Source organism: Pelophylax lessonae, assembly GCF_965119305.1.
Source record: "Pelophylax lessonae genome assembly, chromosome: 11".
Lineage (NCBI taxonomy): Eukaryota > Metazoa > Chordata > Amphibia > Anura > Ranidae > Pelophylax > Pelophylax lessonae.
Window position 1 is genome coordinate 43,980,926 of NC_138778.1, and position 18,317 is coordinate 43,999,242.

Below are 18,317 nucleotides of genomic sequence, written 5' to 3' on the forward strand. Positions count from 1 at the left end.
TACCGTAAAATCCTTTTCTCTTAGCTCATTGACAGACGTAGTCCCCGCCCCTCTGTTTTTTTGAGTTGGGTTGGGTTAAAATATCTAAAGACTGCTTTTTCACGCCTGATTTGCTGAGGCGGAGAGAGAGAGGATATACCCTCTGGGACTGCCCCTAGGGTGTGGCCAGAGCTTTTTAATTTCCTGTCTAGTCCTGCTCCTGTGGAGGCAACATAACCCGAAGGTGCTGTATCACCGAGGACTACGTCTGTCAATGAGCTAAGAGAAAAGGATTTTACGGTAAGATTTTACAAAAATCCATTTTTTCTTCCCAAAAATAGAAATTTCTTTTGGTGGTATTTGATCACCTGTGCGTGTTTTCCTTTTTCCTTGCACTATAAACAAAGAGCGACCATTCAGAAAAAAAAAAAATGTTCTCACTTTCTGCTATACAACATTCCCAAAAAAGCCAGTTTGTATTCTGCTACATATTTTTGGTAAAAAAAAATCGTAATAAGTGTATCTTGATTGGTTTGCGCAAAAGTTATTGCGTCTACAAACTAGGGAAAAACTGTAATTTGTATTTTTTACTAGCATTGGCGGCGAGCTGCGATTTTTAGCGGGACTGCGACATTGCGGCGGACAGATCGGACCCCTAACTGACATTTTTGACACTTTTGGGGGGACCAGTGGCATTACTACAGTAATGAGTGCTAAAAATATGCACTGTTACTGTAATGACACTGGCAGGGAAGGGGTTAACCCAGGGGTGATCAAAGGGTTAAGTGTGAGCCTCGGGGAGTGTTTTCTAACTGTATGGGGGAGGGACTGTGAAATGAACATCGAGACCTGTAATCCTATATAGGAGGATCGCAGGCGCTCTGTAATTTCAGAGAGAACTAAGTATAAATATATTTTTAAATAATGCATGCCATATAAACCTTAATTAGAAAATGGAGTAATCTAAAAGCTAGAACCAAACGAATTAGTAGAAGCATCTATTGTCTTAATGTATGTGGGCAGTCACTTGCAAAGACCATACAGCTGCTAGGGGCCCCATAGGACCACCCCTGTTGGTGCAGATCTGGGGGAAAAAAAGGAGGGAGGGGGAAAATGCATATAAATTAGTAGATATATACTGGTGACACCCCATCATAAAATTCCCAGGGGGAGATCCAGGAAGCACCCAAAGCAGACAAGGGTCCACCACAACTGACTAAAATGCCTCTGAATACGTTGGTTTCAACCTAATTGTAGTATAAATAGACCTGAATCAAAACTTGAATGTTGCACAGCAAGAATGTCTTGCCATATATGTACAAAAATTGTAAAGATGAATTACTAAATCAATAGACTTAATCCACTAAGACCAGACCAAAAATAGAAAATTGAGAGGGACAAGGCAGGATGCATGCCACTCAAGCTTGTTGAAAGAGGAAGGGCACCAGACAGGCTGGTGAACGATATTAAAATCAAAGAGGAGAACCCCCAGTGTTTTGATGGGAGCGATTTGAACTAGGGATCGACCCATTATTGGCACCACTGATATGCATTTCTCCCCGTTATATCGGAATCGGCCCCTGAGGTTACCGATATTGCTGATTATTTCGGAACGTGCTTGTACCGGAGTGATGCCTGCAGCTAAAGGCATCACCCCGGTACCGGCATCCATAGCCGACGGTCGGCTGTCTTGTAATGACAACCGATGTGGCAGAGAAGCCGCTTGGCTGTCATTGCAAGGAGCGGGAGGGGGCGTCCTCCTCTCCTGTCCCACCGGGAGACTCGGGCATCCTACCTGCGCGGCCGCCGAAGACCCGATCAAGGCCGCATTCGGCTCTGATTGGGTCTCCATGTAAAAAACCCAGAAGTGATGTCATGACCAATTCAAAAAACTGACAGCATTCAAAACGGCCAAACTTGGCGTTTTGAATTCTCTTTAGTGCTGAGGAGGCGTTTAGGGTCTTTTAGACCCCCAGATCCCTCCACAAGGAGTACCTGTGGAAAAAAAAAATAAATTTTTTACATGTCCGAAAATATCGGCCGATATCCGATGACCAAAATATCGGTATCGGCATTAAAAAAAAAATATCATCGATCACTAATTTTAAACTGCATATTACTTTCACAAAAAGGTAGAGGAAATGACATCACCGACTGAAACTGAAGCTCAATTTCCTCATTCAACCCCTTGGGGGTGAGGGAGCCTAGGGTGGAGACCCAAAATGCCTCTCTACTGCAAAGTTTCTGATGTCTTCTACCATTATCTAGATCCGTGGTTCTCAACTCCGGGCCTCGGGACCCACTAACAGCCCAGGTTTGCAAGATAACTGAAATGCATCACAGGTGATATATTTTGCTACTCAGTGATTGAAGTCTGTATCTCCCCAAGGTGATACTTAAAATCTGGCCTGTTAGTGGGTCATGAGGACCAGAGTTCAGAACCACTGATCTAGATCATTACTGATGGCTTCGATGCCGAAAACTTTGAGGCCTTCAGTACTGCTATTATGCACATCTGCAAAGTGTTGAGGAACTGAGTAATTGTCTTTCATTGTGATAATATTTCTTTACATTTTTTTTTTTTTTTTTGGTTTGTTTGCTATTACTAATGTGACTTTTTTTTATAATGCATTTCTATTCAACTAGATTGTATTTTAAGCTACCAATTGTTTGCTAATGATGTTAGAGGGGCAGGGCCAACCTATAGTGGAGGTCCTGTCCACCCTGCTGTGATCGAGAGAGAGAGATATAATCCGTGTGTGTGTGTGTGTGTGTGTGTGTGTGTATATAAATTTCTTGCAAGTCACTTGTGATCATGGCTCTGATGAAGAGGGTTCTCCCTGGAAACGTGTCAGCCCCATCACCACGAACGTATTTCAGTCTTCCTGCTTTACCAAAAATCATCTTTGTCTTGGAGGTATCCTGATTGCAAAAGGACCTGCCTTTTTTTTTTTTTTTTTTGTTACTTTCAGCATATGCTTGTGAGTATAATCTATGGCATGTTATTTTCCAATAAATATATTGTGATCTTGCGCTAGGTCGGTGCACCCTTCTCTTTTCTATGGATTCAGAGATAAGGTGGTTTTTCGCCCCTCTCCGTCGTTCCTTGCAAAGGTTTTCTCTGATTTTCATTTCAATAACTGCATGCTTGCACTGTAAAAGTACGAGGTCTGACATATTCCCCTTGAATGGTGGGGGGTCACCTTTCACCGGTTTCTTGGAAATTGACTAAAAGCAAAATATCTGAATAGGCAGGGTAAAGTGCAAAATCACAATTGGTGAATTGCCTCCACAGAAATTCTCGTTTTGTCCTTGTTTTTAGGGTGAGAAGGACTGGCAAAAATATGAGACAGCCCGCAGGCTGAAGATGTGTGTTGACAAGATCCGCAATTGTTACAAAGAAGACTGGAAATCCAAAGAAATGAAAGCCAGACAGAGAGCTGTTGCAATGTACTTTATTGACAAGGTGAGGCTAAAGTAGTTGTTAGTCATTTGGTAGCCTTAGTTGATTGAGCAGAACACCACTGTAGTGTTCTCCTATCTCTCAATCTTTTTTGTGTTTGGGGGGGGGGGGGGGACTTGTAAAAGTCCACTACAGTGGTATATGTTTGGGAAAAAAAATGCTGGGCATTCTAGTTCACTACCAGTACTAGGTTTGCATTTTCACATTGTCTTTGCAATTGGGAGTTTCTTCCCCCAGACTCATTCTCTGTTTAGCATAACTGTTGCTCCATAAAGCTGGCCATACACATGGTACTTTTTGTAATTTCTAGCTACTTTCCATCAAATAAATTGATAGTTTCAATCAGATATATTGTGATTAAAATTGACATAGAATGAATAGGGGGGGGGGGGGGGGCTACAAAAATCTTGTGTTTAATTAAAAAAAAAAAAAAAGATTCTGCTACGATCAATGCAATTTCACTATCAGTTCTACTTATACCTGTATTGATTACTTTGCAGTTTCAACAAGATAGATACAATTTGATGTCATGTGTATGGTCATTATTAGACTTTGAATTAAAGTTAACATTTTGGGGAAAAAATACAAAATGGACCCTATTTTCCCCCACAGAAGCCTAAAGTATTTCACCTGTGATAATTACATCATGGGTGCAATGCTAGGCTCCTGCAGACTCAGTATAGCGGACTGTCCATACCTTCCGTATGGGTAGATCTTTGCTAAAAAGCTAGAGCAGGGATTCCCAAACTACGGCCCTCCAGCTGTTGCAGAACTACACGTCCCATGAGGCATTGTAAAACTCTGACATTGACATACATGACTAGGCATGATGGGAATTGTAGTTCCTCAACAACTGGAGGGCCGTAGTTTGGGAATCCCTGAGCTAGAGCATAGAACAGGTTACACCCTAAATGAGCGTAACGTGCTCCCAAAGATGAATTTATCTCTTAAAAATCAAGTGCATTATTCTATATTTTTTTATCTGGATAATGAGAAGTAACTGTGGGTATGAGATCGTGCAGCTGCCCAGAATGCTGGAATACAATGCTGGCACAAATTGTGCTTTTTTTTTATTGCCTGATTTATACTAATGCCTTTTTTTTTTTTCACATAGCTTGCTCTGAGAGCTGGTAATGAAAAAGAGGAAGGAGAGACGGCTGACACTGTAGGCTGCTGCTCATTGAGAGTGGAACATATAAAACTTTTCCCTGAGATGGATGGTCAGGAGTTTGTGGTCGAGTTCGACTTCCCTGGTAAAGATTCCATCCGCTACTACAACAAGGTGCCTGTGGAGAAAAGGGTACGTTCCCATTTTGAGTGCTTGCTTTAGTCATGGGTATATTGATCCTGGCATTAACTATAGTATAGATCCTTGAATGATATCTTTGTCCTCCACTTTTTTTCACAGGTTTTTAAGAATCTGCAACTTTTCATGGAAAACAAACAACCTGAGGATGACTTGTTTGATAGGCTCAATGTAAGTGTCTTCTCATAGCTTTTCAATTCTCGTGCTATCATAAACTGGTTGAAATTCAACCAGTACAGCAGAAACCTTCTGAATTTAAGTGTGTGGCCATTCCTGGTCAAGAGATTGTTTAACTCATGTTGAAGGGACACGTTGGAAAATCTTTGTCAATCATCTGCAGGTGCTGCTGACAGAATACAATATCCCAACAGGGAAGATTCCTCCATCCACATGCTTGTAGTGGTGTGGTTTTTTTAATGGCTAACTTTAAGGCCACCTATTGTCAACCCACCATATTTCCAAAGACATCCCATCCTGTATCCTGAAACTTAAGTCTGCTCATCAGTGGCTAAAGACAGTAGACAGTACATTGTTTCCCCACTACCAGCTACAGTTGGATAGTAGCCTGTGAAAACTGACTGTTCTGGAAGTCTGTGGAGAGAACTGAAATTGTATGCGGACTTGGGTGCCTGCAGGACAGAACTCCTACATTTCTTTGTTTTTTCCCCCCCTCCTTTTTAAGTGGCCTTTATGATAAGTAATGCCTTTTTATTTATTCCCCAGACAAGTATTTTAAATAAACACCTTCAGGATCTGATGGATGGACTGACGGCCAAAGTGTTCAGAACGTACAACGCCTCTATTACCCTACAGCAGCAACTGAAGGAGCTCACCAACGGTAAGTCTTTTTCTGGTGGCAATTCTTGGCTCTTTGCAAAAAAAAAAGTCCTTTTTTTTTTTTTTGCTAATTTTGCTGGAGGGTTCTTCTGGCTCAGTATGGACCCTGCAGACCATGTCTCCACCTTAACCCCTCAGAGGCCCCAGGGCCTTTCCCAATCCCCACTGTCCATCAATGCATTTTTGGCAGTTTGGGAAGCATTTGGGTCCCGGGTAGAGGTGGCCTTGAGAGAGTGAGGTGCGCTAAAACGTTTCTCCACTTAAGCCGTGCCTCATCTCATGTCTCGTGTTCTGAGTCTGACTCAGCCGCCACAGACGCGGGCCTCCCTACACTTTTAAGGAGTCTCTGAGGTGGACTGTACCGCCTACGGTGGACCTACCGGTCTCTAGGCTGAATAGGACTACCGTTGTTCTGGTGGAGGAAGCTGTCCTTTAAGGACCTGGAGGATAGGATGGCGTGGGCTGTGGCCCACGATCTGTACTTCTTGGCGGGGTCTGCACTGGGAACAGTGTTTGATTGCCCTTGCCACGCAGACTCTGCCTGATGGGCGGAGTTCCAACGCAGTGACTTGGTGAGGAGCAAGTCCCTCCTGCCCTGGGGGAGCTGTGGACCAGCTGGCGCAGGGGCTGCAATTTTGTTTGCGATGCCGCGCTGGGCACGGCTCCTTTATTGGGTCACCTGTCAGTTTCGACGATGGGATCAAACTTCTAAGAAGGCCTTAATGAATCTCCCTTTTCAGGGGGATCGCGCTGCCCTGGATGACATTATCTCACGGGGGAGGGGGAGAGTGCTTTTCTTCCACAGGCTAACAAGGGTAAGGGCCTTCTTCGCAGACTTGGTCCCTTTTTTTCGGCTCACAAAGTCGATTTGGCAAAGTCCTTCAAATGGTTCCAAACGACCCTGGTCTGGCGAAGGAGCGTTTTTTTTCCAGACCTGCAGACAAGGCCTACTAAGCCTGGAGGTGCATCCTCACCCATATATGGGGTGGGGAACGTCTTTGCCGGTTCTCGGACCTGCGGCTGGCCTGGATCCCAGGTCATGCGGTCCAGTTGCAAGATCAAGTTTCGATCCATTTTTTCCGGTAAGTTTTTCCCTTCCAATTAGGGCTGTCCCCTGATCGCTTGCAGGCGCTCTATGGAGCAGTTCAGCCTCTAGTTCAACAAGGCTGGACCTACTGGCCATTGATGGTTCCGTGCGGATCAAAAATTCAAGATGGTATTGGTTCGTGCAATGGTGGCTTCCCTTCATCAGGGGGATTCCTGGCCTCCATAGACATCAGATGCCTACCTTCACATCCCGTTATGTGCAAGACGCCAACGGGTTCTCAGTTTTTGCCGTGGAGAAGGATCTCTATCGGTTTTGTGGTGTTACCCCTTGGTCTCGCTTCTGTTCCTCAGGTCTTCACAAAGGTATTGGCTTCAGTCCTGGCGCTGTTGCAGCAGCGGGGTGTATCAGTCCTGGATTCCTGGCCAATCTGCTTCTGTGTGGAGTTCCCTTCGGTGCTGACGACAAATTTGGAAGTCTCCATGAGAACTCTGGAGGAGTTTGGGGTGGGTTCTGAACCTTCAGAAGTCATCCCTGGTCCATTTTGTAAGACTGGACTATCTGTACCTGACTTTTTGACTCATCCTCAGGGTGTTTCTCCCTCTGGGGAAAACTTTTGGAACTTCAAACTGTTCAGCACATGGTCATCCCTTCGGATCTGCATGCAAGTCCTGGGACTGATGGTGTCGTCTTTCAAGACAGTCCCTTTCGCTCAATCCCTCTCGAGGATCCCCCAGAAGGCAATCCTTCTCTCTGGACATTCGGATCCGGCTGAGCCAGGTGACCAGGGAGTCCTGATCTGGAATCCTTCTTTCTTTTTTTTTACTGGATAATTGTCACCGCGGATGAAAGCCTGTCCGAGTGGGCAGGAGTCCTTTGCAGGTTCTCTGCTTAGGCAGTATGGTCCCTGGAGGATCCAGGTTACCAATCAATGTCCTGGAGCTGAGCTTTGCCTAGTCCACTGGACCGGGCACCTGCATCTGTCCATCGGAGTAAGCCACGACCATGGCTTATGTCATTCACCAAGGGTGTCCTTGCAATCTTGGAAGTGACAGACATTCTTCATTGGGCAGAGCGCCTTGTTCCAGCTCTCTCCGCTGTTCTTTCCAGGTGTGGGAAATTGGCAGGTGGATTGCCTCAGTCGCCAGGCCTTGGATGCAGGGGAATGGTCCCTTCATCCGGAGGTGTTTCAGCGGTTGTGCCTTCGTCGATCTGTTATGCAATACTACCTAGTCCACGTGTAAGAAATTGAAACCTATATATGAGCACTCTGTAGTTTGGCCTAGCTTAAAGTGGTACATTGGCCAAGGGCTATGCTTGGGCTTTGACGTTTCGTACTGATCTAAGATTTAGATATTCCCTAAAAAAATAAAAATGTAATAGTAATGATGTTTTGCTGTCAGCATTTTTTTTATGTATTTATCTATTGAAATGTTTATAAATATATTTTCATTTATTTTAACAGGCGATGATAATGTCGCTGCCAAAATCTTGTCTTACAACCGTGCCAACAGAGCTGTGGCTATATTATGTAACCATCAGCGTGCTCCTCCTAAAACCTTTGAGAAATCTATGATGACCTTGCAGACCAAGGTAAGTACCTCTCAGGGTTTCAACTGATTGCTTTTTTTAGTGGACAATTCTAGTTCACTGTGTAGACCGGTATTAAAGTGCTCCTGTTTGTCTTTTTTTAGATTGATGCCAAGAAGGATCAGATAGGGGATGCACGACGAGAGCTGAAAAGCGCCAAAGCTGACTCCAAGGTCAAACGGGATGAAAGGACTAAGAAGTATGTGTGGGATGTTCCTTTTTCATGTGTAGTACATAACTACACATTAGATCTTATTTCAAAACCTATTTGACATATCTTGACTAGATGGTGCCCCCCCCCCCCCCCCTAGTTTGAGGGCCTACCGAGGCAATCTGTTAGTCAATATCTGAGTAGGTAGGCCAGGGGTGTCCAAACTTTTTCCAAAGCGGGCCAGATTTGATGAAGTGAACATGCGTGAGGGCCGACCATTTTACCTGACATTCTTTGGACCATTCAAATTAAATACAAACTAACTATTTTATGCAACGTTTATTGCAAACGGCATACTTTTCCTTTCATCACATGGATGACAAATCTAAACGGATGTTAATTCGCTCCACCTTTCATATCTGAAGGCCAGATGAAAAAAAAATCCAGGAAGCTAAAAAATATGTCATGAACATTGTAAAGTACATTACATATTATTGGTAATAAAGGTTGTTAACTTTTAAGTTAAAAAAAAATATATATATATGAACAGGAACATAACACCAAGTATACATGTTGTGTTAAAATATATTGATAACTGATTTAGACCAACTGACCTTAACTGAGATTTTACAATATATTCATCTCAATCCGGAGCATGCGTGCTTCCTAATCAGTCACACAAGGGTTAACCACTTATAAGCGCTATATTAACCCACCGATGATGATTAATGATGGCAGCAAAAAAAGTCATGAATGATGCCAATGTATTTTTCCAAATTACCTGTGGGGCCATATTAAAGCAGCCCGGGGGCCACATTTGGCCCGCGGGCCGGACTTTGGACATGCCTGAGGTAGGCTGTCCCAGGACATTGCTATTCTGATCCAGTAAGCATTATCTAGAACTCGTGGCATTCATAACAACATGGATTGGAAAGGTTAAACAAAATACGTTTTTTATTGCTTTGTGCACTGTTTGTTAAATTAATAACGAGATCAGTTCATAAACTCGCATATACAATGTAGCTGAAATCCTCTTTTAATCTATAGCAGCAGAGGTTCAGGAACTGACAAGTTTTAAACATTGCAGAAGATACCACAATAATCTGCCTTACTCATTGAATAAGTAGAATAAGATTAGTGTGCTCCTGTAGAACCTTTGTGTTTGGAGTACACTCACTGCATAATTTCAGTGGGTATGGGTATGGTGCCCACCCACATATACGAAAATTTGTCCAAAACCAAAAAAAGATCTTTTCATGTGCATGTTTAAATATTCTTGGCTTATGCAAAATATGCACTGTACACACATGCAAGAGCTCTTTGTATAGCCACAAAATATGTCATACTTATGCCACAAGCAAGGATCTCACAAACGCCACAGACACATTAGGCCCCTTCCACAAATAGGAGTCCGTTGGCGGACTCCGTTTTTCTCAGCGGGGGATCAATCCGCCGATCCCCAGCTGAGCAGGCGGATGGCAGCTGTGTCTCCGCACTGTGTGCCGAGACAAAGCTGTCAGGTCCCCGCTGTTCCTTATGGGGGAATCGGATGAGAACAAACCGCCTGTCCGTTCTCATCTGATCCCATCCGCTGGACGGATGGAAAATAGGGTTTCCATCTGTCCAGATTTAACGGATCGGATGTTAGCGGACATGTCTCCGCTGACAGCCGATGCCCCATAGAAATGCATGGGGCATCCGTTCAGATCTGCCTGAAAAACGGACAGGCGGATCTAATGGTCGGCCTGTGTGAAAGGGGCCTCAAGGTTTAAACCTTTTCAAATGGAACCTACAATACTACTTGGCAGCCTTCAACTTTTGAGATAAGACATGTTGGTCAGGAGTAATGTGATATTTAAGAGAATGGGTTTCAAAAATAAACATTTGTACAGTTATACTCCCCTATATAGATACAACTGTCCCTGGCCGGCTCTGCACGAGACTGAGCGACCAAAGACCACTGGTCGATCAGTTGTCAATCTTCACTGAACTGAGCAGTGTCTGTTGAGCATCGCTCTCTGCTCTGCCCCTACAGTGCTCACTGGAGCACCCTTCCTTGGAGGGGGCAAAGTGGCCGGCTCAGGCTGTCCCTGATGTGCTGAGAGGCTGAGTCAGCTGCCGGTCAGGCATCTGGAAGGATCCCTTCATTATCGGGGATTCCTGTAAAGCATTGATGGGCTCTGTGATGTCTTCAAACAGCGTGCTTTAGTCCTCTGTGGGGTAAATCGGTCACAGGAGTGCGTTTGAAGAAATATGTAACCTTAAACACCACTTATACTTTTTGATGGTCAGTGGATAGGAGAATGGCCCCTTACACTGATGTCAGTGGCTAATTGCCGAAGATAAAAGGACTCTGTCCTGCTCGGATTTATTTAATTTTTTTTCTCAGTCACATCGATGTTGCAAATTTGCAGGCACTGTCGGGCTGAAGGTCGTCTTTTTTTTTTTTTTTTTTTTTTTTTTTTGTCCAGGGGTGCTTGTGGTATAGTGGGTGTTGCAAATTTTGGGAACACTACCTAGGTTTAGCAGCCTTCCTGGTGGTCACTATAGTGATTTAGATATGGTTAACGGAGTAGTCGCTCAACTGCTTTAGCATGCACCTTTCTATTGGTATCTAAGGAAATACCGTTTTTCCCTTGGTCCGTCCCCCTTCCGTTTTAAATTATGTTTTGCATTTACTTGCAGGTTGGTGGAAAGCAAGAAGAAGGCTGTACAGAGGTTAGAGGAGCAGCTGATGAAACTGGAGGTTCAAGCCACTGACCGAGAAGAAAACAAACAAATTGCTCTAGGAACCTCCAAACTTAACTACTTGGATCCAAGAATTTCTGTAGCTTGGTAAGAATAGCTTTTATACTTTCAGTTTAGTAGCATCCTTTTTTTTTTTTTTTTATAGGGTAATGTTTTATAAATGCGGGTGCATTACATTCAATTGCATTTTTAGTTTTTATCTTTGGCTAGCTGCCGTTGCTGCACATTATCTGATAATACATTTACAAAAAATCTTTATTCAACAGCTTCACTAAACCTCCCTATCCCCAACCCCTTACCTGTATAAACAAGTTGTGCAAAAAACATACTTGCACACCTGGCTGGCGATCTAGCAATGTTCCCTAGGGATTTGTCTCAGCACATCCAGTCCTGTGCTGCCATCCTCTGACCTCACCAGGGGGTGCCAACAGTCTCTCTTGGGTTGTCCATCGGCCTGGTTAGAAAATGTATGCACCTTGTCATCAGGGGGGCGGGCAGCTGCAAGCAGACATAATTCAAATAGACTGCTATGAGCAGTGAAATGGGTATGCCAAGAGGCTGCTGTGGGCACTTGTACAACTAGATCTGGCCTAAGCCAGTAATTGGGAAGTGCATGGAGAGACCACTAAGAAGGGTGATGTTCTGCTTTAAAGGAGAAGTACAACTAAAGCTCGTTTGGCTGTACTTCTCCTGTGGATTACAGAAGTGCAGTTCATTCTGCACTCCTCCTGTGTCCCGTTTTCAGCCACCAGTGGGTTACCCACTCTCAGCTGACTTCACACAGCCAGTCCAGGCTGGGGAAAAATCGCAACCATATGGTCGGATTCCACCCTGGAGCTTCGATCAGCACCTGGCTCAGCCTTTCGGCAAGCTGCTGAGAGGCTGAGTCAGCTGCTTCCACCCCCCTCTACAGCCTAGAATTCCAGTAAACATTGGCAGGGAGAGCAGTGATTGACAATCATCGTTCTCTGCTTGGGGGCGGCAGGGAGAACTGAGTTGACCACAGGGGCGGACTGATCATTCAGGCACTCGGGCATTGCCCGAGGGCCCGGCGTCAGAGGGGGGCCCCATGAGAGGGTCAGTCCGTCCGTCCCTGGACGGGAAGTGGCCACTGCATACCTCCTGTCACAAGGGACAGCTGGCGAGAGAGCTGCAGAGTGCAGAAAAGTTTTTGCAGAGCCTCGTGTGCAGCAGGTCAGTCAGTGTGTGTGTACTATCACACACAGCGCTGCCAAAGGGAAGGGGAGGGGGCACAAGGGACATCTGCAGCCCGGTGTCCCACTCGCAGCTATCCTCCTCCTGTAAGACACCTCTCTCCCCACTGGCAGCCCGCACATCTTACTGAGCATCCCCCGCCCCCTTCGGATGTAAACAGACAGAAGGAACCCGGGAGGAGGAAGATTTCACTGCCAGAGCCGCGCTGAGGATCTGAGGTCTGTGTATAGTTATAGATACAGTGGAGGGGGGGTCACGGTAACCAGAAAGGGGGGAAGGGCAAGTAGCACACATGATGGAATGATGGGGGGGGCTAGAGGATATGTATTGGGGGTGCTTTGGGAGGAGAGAGTACTTCTGCTAGTGGGGGGAGGGGTGTCATCTCTCCTTCCAAAGCACCCCCCAATACATATCCTCTTACCCCCCTCTCCCCCAAATCAAAAGATGCTGCATCCCTCTGTGCCCTCCTCCCTCAGTGTCCCTCTGTGCCCTCCTCCCTCAGTGTCCCTCTGTGCCCTCCTCCCTCAGCGTCCCTCTGTGCCCTCCTCCCACAGCGTCCCTCTGTGCCCTCCTCCCACAGCGTCCCTCTGTGCCCTCCTCCCACAGCGTCCCTCTGTGCCCTCCTCCCACAGCGTCCCTCTGTGCCCTCCTCCCACAGCGTCCCTCTGTGCCCTCCTCCCTCAGCGTCCCTCTGTGCCCTCCTCCCTCAGCGTCCCTCTGTGCCCTCCTCCCTCAGCGTCCCTCTGTGCCCTCCTCCCTCAGCGTCCCTCTGTGCCCTCCTCCCTCAGCGTCCCTCTGTGCCCTCCTCCCTCAGCGTCCCTCTGTGCCCTCCTCCCTCAGCGTCCCTCTGTGCCCTCCTCCCTCAGCGTCCCTCTGTGCCCTCCTCCCACAGCGTCCCTCTGTGCCCTCCTCCCACAGCGTCCCTCTGTGCCCTCCTCCCTCAGCGTCCCTCTGTGCCCTCCTCCCTCAGCGTCCCTCTGTGCCCTCCTCCCTCAGCGTCCCTCTGTGCCCTCCTCCCTCAGCGTCCCTCTGTGCCCTCCTCCCTCAGCGTCCCTCTGTGCCCTCCTCCCTCAGCGTCCCTCTGTGCCCTCCTCCCTCAGCGTCCCTCTGTGCCCTCCTCCCTCAGCGTCCCTCTGTGCCCTCCTCCCTCAGCGTCCCTCTGTGCCCTCCTCCCTCAGCGTCCCTCTGTGCCCTCCTCCCTCAGCGTCCCTCTGTGCCCTCCTCCCTCAGCGTCCCTCTGTGCCCTCCTCCCTCAGCGCCCTCCTCCCTCAGTGTCCCTCTGTGCCAGCGTCCCTCTGTGCCCTCCTCCCTCAGCGTCCCTCTGTGCCCTCCTCCCTCAGCGTCCCTCTGTGCCCTCCTCCCTCAGCGTCCCTCTGTGCCCTCCTCCCTCAGCGTCCCTCTGTGCCCTCCTCCCTCAGCGTCCCTCTGTGCCCTCCTCCCTCAGCGTCCCTCTGTGCCCTCCTCCCTCAGCGTCCCTCTGTGCCCTCCTCCCTCAGCGTCCCTCTGTGCCCTCCTCCCTCAGCGTCCCTCTGTGCCCTCCTCCCTCAGCGTCCCTCTGTGCCCTCCTCCCTCAGCGTCCCTCTGTGCCCTCCTCCCTCAGCGTCCCTCTGTGCCCTCCTCCCTCAGCGTCCCTCTGTGCCCTCCTCCCTCAGCGTCCCTCTGTGCCCTCCTCCCTCAGCGTCCCTCTGTGCCCTCCTCCCTCAGCGTCCCTCTGTGCCCTCCTCCCTCAGCGTCCCTCTGTGCCCTCCTCCCTCAGCGTCCCTCTGTGCCCTCCTCCCTCAGCGTCCCTCTGTGCCCTCCTCCCTCAGCGTCCCTCTGTGCCCTCCTCCCTCAGCGTCCCTCTGTGCCCTCCTCCCACAGCGTCCCTCTGTGCCCTCCTCCCACAGCGTCCCTCTGTGCCCTCCTCCCACAGCGTCCCTCTCTGCCCTCCTCCTACGGCGTTATGTGTACACTGCGGCTTTTCCCATAATACTGACATCTGTATACTTTGGTGGGGACAATGCTGCTTACATTGGTGGTCAGTGGGAAGAATGTCCCTTACATTGGTGGTCAGTGGGAAGAATGTCCCTTACATTGGTGGTCAGTGGGAAGAATGCTCCTTACATTGGTGGTCAGTGGAAAGAATGTCCCTTCCATTGGTGATCAGTGGGAAGAATGTCCCTTCCATTGGTGGTGAGTAGGAAAAATGCTCCCTACAGTGGTGGTCTTTTTTATTTAACCGTTCAGCTAAGAAGACATTTGTTGCTCTTGTTATATTGTGTTAATTTATGAAAACCTTAATTCTGGAAATGTACCTTTGTTGCACTTTATTTAATGTATGTGACTAACACGTAATATGGACAGTGCAAGATGTAGGCGGGCTTTGTGTAGGTGTGGCTTGAGTGTGGACGGGGACACAGGGGGCCCCATGATCTCTTATTGCCCGGGGGCCCCATGAGTTGTCAGTCCGCCCCTGGTTGACCAGTGGTCTTTGATCTCTCAGTTCTCAGCCTTAGAGACTGTGGGGAAATCGGTGTGATGCGGAATCCCCACCTAGTTAAATATGATTTAGGGGGGGAAACATTGTATAAGTTCTTTATAAATGATAAAAATAAAAATCTTTAAAAATGTATGCTGTGTTTTCTTTTTTGCTCCCAGGTGTAAAAAATTTGATGTCCCCATTGAGAAGATCTACAACAAAACTCAGCGAGAGAAGTTTGCATGGGCTATCGACATGGTGGAGGACGACTATGAATTTTAACGCGTGCGCGAGAGACGATTGTGTTATTAAATTTGTTTTTAATTATTTTAAGCCTGGATTGTCACCTCGGAAAGGGATTTTTTTTTTTTTTTTTTTTTTTTTTTTTTGTGAGCCTTACCTTTTTATTAACTTAATTTTATTTTAAGATGGGAAGGGGATATGCAGCAGATTAAGGGGAGAAAAAGAGACATGGATTATAACTAAAAATATTAATATTACCATCCCCTTGCTGCCTTCAGTATTGTCCCATGGACAAGAACTATATATACATATGTACAATATGGATGAGCTGAAGTTGTGACTACGCTGTTTTTATGTGTGTTTTAAGATGGGAGGTTTTCACCAGGCATAAAAAATCCGCTTTTCAAAAAAGTCTGTATAATAGAATGAAAAAAAAAAAATATCCTGTGTGTTTTTACAGTTAAGATTTTTTGCGATAACGTCTATTTTAATAGAAAACTATAAATTGTACCCTTCCCTTTCATCTGGACATATCCCCTTACCCTGGTTACACTGTTCTGCTGAAAAGAGGGGGCGTGTTGTCTGGCAGCTGAGGGGTCACTTTGACTCTTGTTTTCCCATTGAAAGTGAATCTGGGCCTTGTGGTCTAAAACTGGGGGACAGGAAGCGGTCTTTTGCCCGCAGCAACCAATCATGTGAAACTTTGTATGCAATCTGCATTCCTGATGGAAGCGGGTTACCATAGATAACGAACTTCTATCTAATCAGGTTTAATCTGTCTTTTTTTTCTTAGTGTAGTCTAGAAAACTAAATATGCAGGTTGCTGTAGCCGAAGACTATATAGGGCTAATACATGAAATGGAGAAAAATGATTTAGCACAAAATTGGAAATGAACTGGGTTTCACCTTGGGAGGGGGGTAATAACCAATGGATCGATATTGAACTCTTAATTGTGTAAATTTTTCTCTAGTTCCCTTGAATTGGCTCCAATATCTCATTTCCTTTCTCCAGTTTTTATGCAGGAGCCCTATGTCTGAGCCATCCATAGTTGGTTTGGGCGCTTGGATACAAATGTGACTTTTTTTTTTTTTTTTTGACCATTTTCTGAAAGGGGATTTTTTTTTTCTAACTTTTTAGAAATGTGAATTTTTTTTTCTCTTTGCCCAATTATCTATTCACTATTTTAAGTATTTAATCCTGTATCTTAGTAGCAAAAAAAAGCTGAAAAAAAAAAACAGTATCAAAACAGTTGTACCATTGTAGGAACATTGAACTTTTAATTTCAGTAAATGCTTTTAACAGAATTTTATTTAATGTGAAAAGTACTTTTTGTAGAAGTACAACAGAGACCAAACTTGTTGAACCTTTTGTATAAAAGCATTATTTGTCAAGGTGGGATGAACTGACACCCCATGGAAAGGTGGGGGGGTACTTGCCATTTTTTTCCTTGAGTTGCTTAAGTCGTATAAGCTTAGTGTATGGCAACTCTGTGAAATGGGGAGAACAATACAGATATGGACAACTCTGTTGGAAGCCATTGGTGGCCAGGGAGGAAATGTATTTGAAAGCTATACTTGAAACTTATTTCACAATGGACTGGCTAATATTTAGTAAAGGCAGTTTTAATTGGAGGAAAAAGGAAAATTTGTCATACAGGGTTTATGGAGAGCCTGTAATGCATTTTTTTTTTTTTCTTTTTATTCTAAATGAGTGTTCACAACAATTCTTTATTTTATGACTATCTCCCCCATCTCCGGTTTTTATCATGATTTGCCATTAACTTGAGTGTAGGTTATTTAAAAAATAAAACCCTACAACTTGCATTTGACTGTGTTTCTTTAGTGTGTATATTCGTTGTGGTGTGTTTTTATTTTTATTACGATGTAAAAATGCATTCCCTTTTTTTTAATTCCAGGCCTGCCCACAGTAGTTGTGTAGGCCAGCCAGGTGCTGCAGGCCTGGATGACGTACCTGTACATCGCAGCCTTTCTTCTAGGTTCGGGGCGTGCCGTGCTCCCCCTGCCAGCCTGTACTGTCATTGGACATAGCATTAGTTTGGCAGCTGATTTCAGCCAATAATTTTGGCTGAAGTTAGCTGATCTGCTGTGGCCAATCACACAGTACAAAAGAAACCTATTTGTGTGCAGCGTTGCATAACCATGCAATTGCCAGTTAAGTAATGCAGTGCTGAATAGCAAAAAATGCCCTGGTCTTGATGGGGGTAAAACCTTCCAGAGGCCATTAAATGGGTGAAATAATTAAATGCCTTCATATTCCAGAAGCTACCTATTACATGGCATAAAGGCAGCCTTTGGGAAATAGTGGAGTGCTGGTTAGGAACTGCGGCTCAGTGGCATCTTGCACTGACATGATTTAGGGCCAATTCAAACCAGTGCATTTAAATGCAGGTGTAAAACGCAGATCAACCGAAGGACATCTGAAAATCAATTTCCAATGTGTCCTAATTACACCATAATATTGCGTTGTGCTAAAATGCAAAATGCATCACGATGGATGTCAAAATGTATGCTAATGGATGTCGGCGTGCATTAAAATGGATGGAAATGTACATGCATTTTCGCACAAGTCAGTGTGAAGTGGCCCTAAAACATGTAAGAATGAGCTATAGCAGGACACTGGGGAATTGTGGGTGCTTTTAGGTGCTACTGTTCATCTAAGACAGGCTTTAGGCCCCTTTCACACAAGCAATCCGATCAGATCCACCTGTCAGTTTTTTAGGCGGATCTGATCGGATGCTCCATGCATCCCTATGGGGCAGCGGATGTCAGCAGAGACATGTCCGCTGACACCTGCTGCCATCCGCAATCCGATCCTGTCTGTGAAATCCGGACGGATGGAAACCCTATTTTCCCCTGGACAGATGGAATACTATAGGTCTCCTTAGTGGCTAGTGTGGTAACTGGTTAAGGCATATTTTACAGTTTTGTGTCTATACACTAACCTTGTGATGCACTATCACATTCTAAACAGTCAAGTCAAATGGCTACATACACACTACAAAAGCATATCCAGTGTGTATATTAGGTGACACGCCTTTCCTGGTTAAGCAATTCTCTTCGCAACAAACTTGCGTTGTTTTTAAATTGTAATTATTGGCAAATACTGAGCTATGCCAGAAGAATTTTGGTGTTTTCCATAGAACCACTCTTCTTTCTTTATATACAAAGGGTAAAATAATTATTGAACACTTTACCATTTTTCTAGGTAAATATATTTCTAAAGGTGCTATTGACATGAAATGTTCACTATATGTTGGTAAC

At 45.7% G+C, this 18,317-nt stretch overlaps 1 protein-coding gene across 1 annotated transcript in view; it reads left to right on the forward strand.

The window, feature by feature from the left end:
- Positions 1-16,857, forward strand: part of TOP1 (DNA topoisomerase I) — an 81,867-nt gene extending 65,010 nt beyond the window's left edge. Inside the window, exons 14-21 of the mRNA XM_082271219.1 lie at positions 3,302-3,445; positions 4,557-4,742; positions 4,851-4,919; positions 5,472-5,586; positions 8,096-8,223; positions 8,325-8,419; positions 11,057-11,206; positions 14,972-16,857. Of these exons, the coding sequence (XP_082127345.1) occupies positions 3,302-3,445; positions 4,557-4,742; positions 4,851-4,919; positions 5,472-5,586; positions 8,096-8,223; positions 8,325-8,419; positions 11,057-11,206; positions 14,972-15,074 (990 nt within the window). The 3' untranslated portion in view covers positions 15,075-16,857. The remainder of the gene's footprint in view (positions 1-3,301; positions 3,446-4,556; positions 4,743-4,850; positions 4,920-5,471; positions 5,587-8,095; positions 8,224-8,324; positions 8,420-11,056; positions 11,207-14,971) is intronic.
- The last annotated feature ends 1,460 nt before the right edge of the window (positions 16,858-18,317 follow it).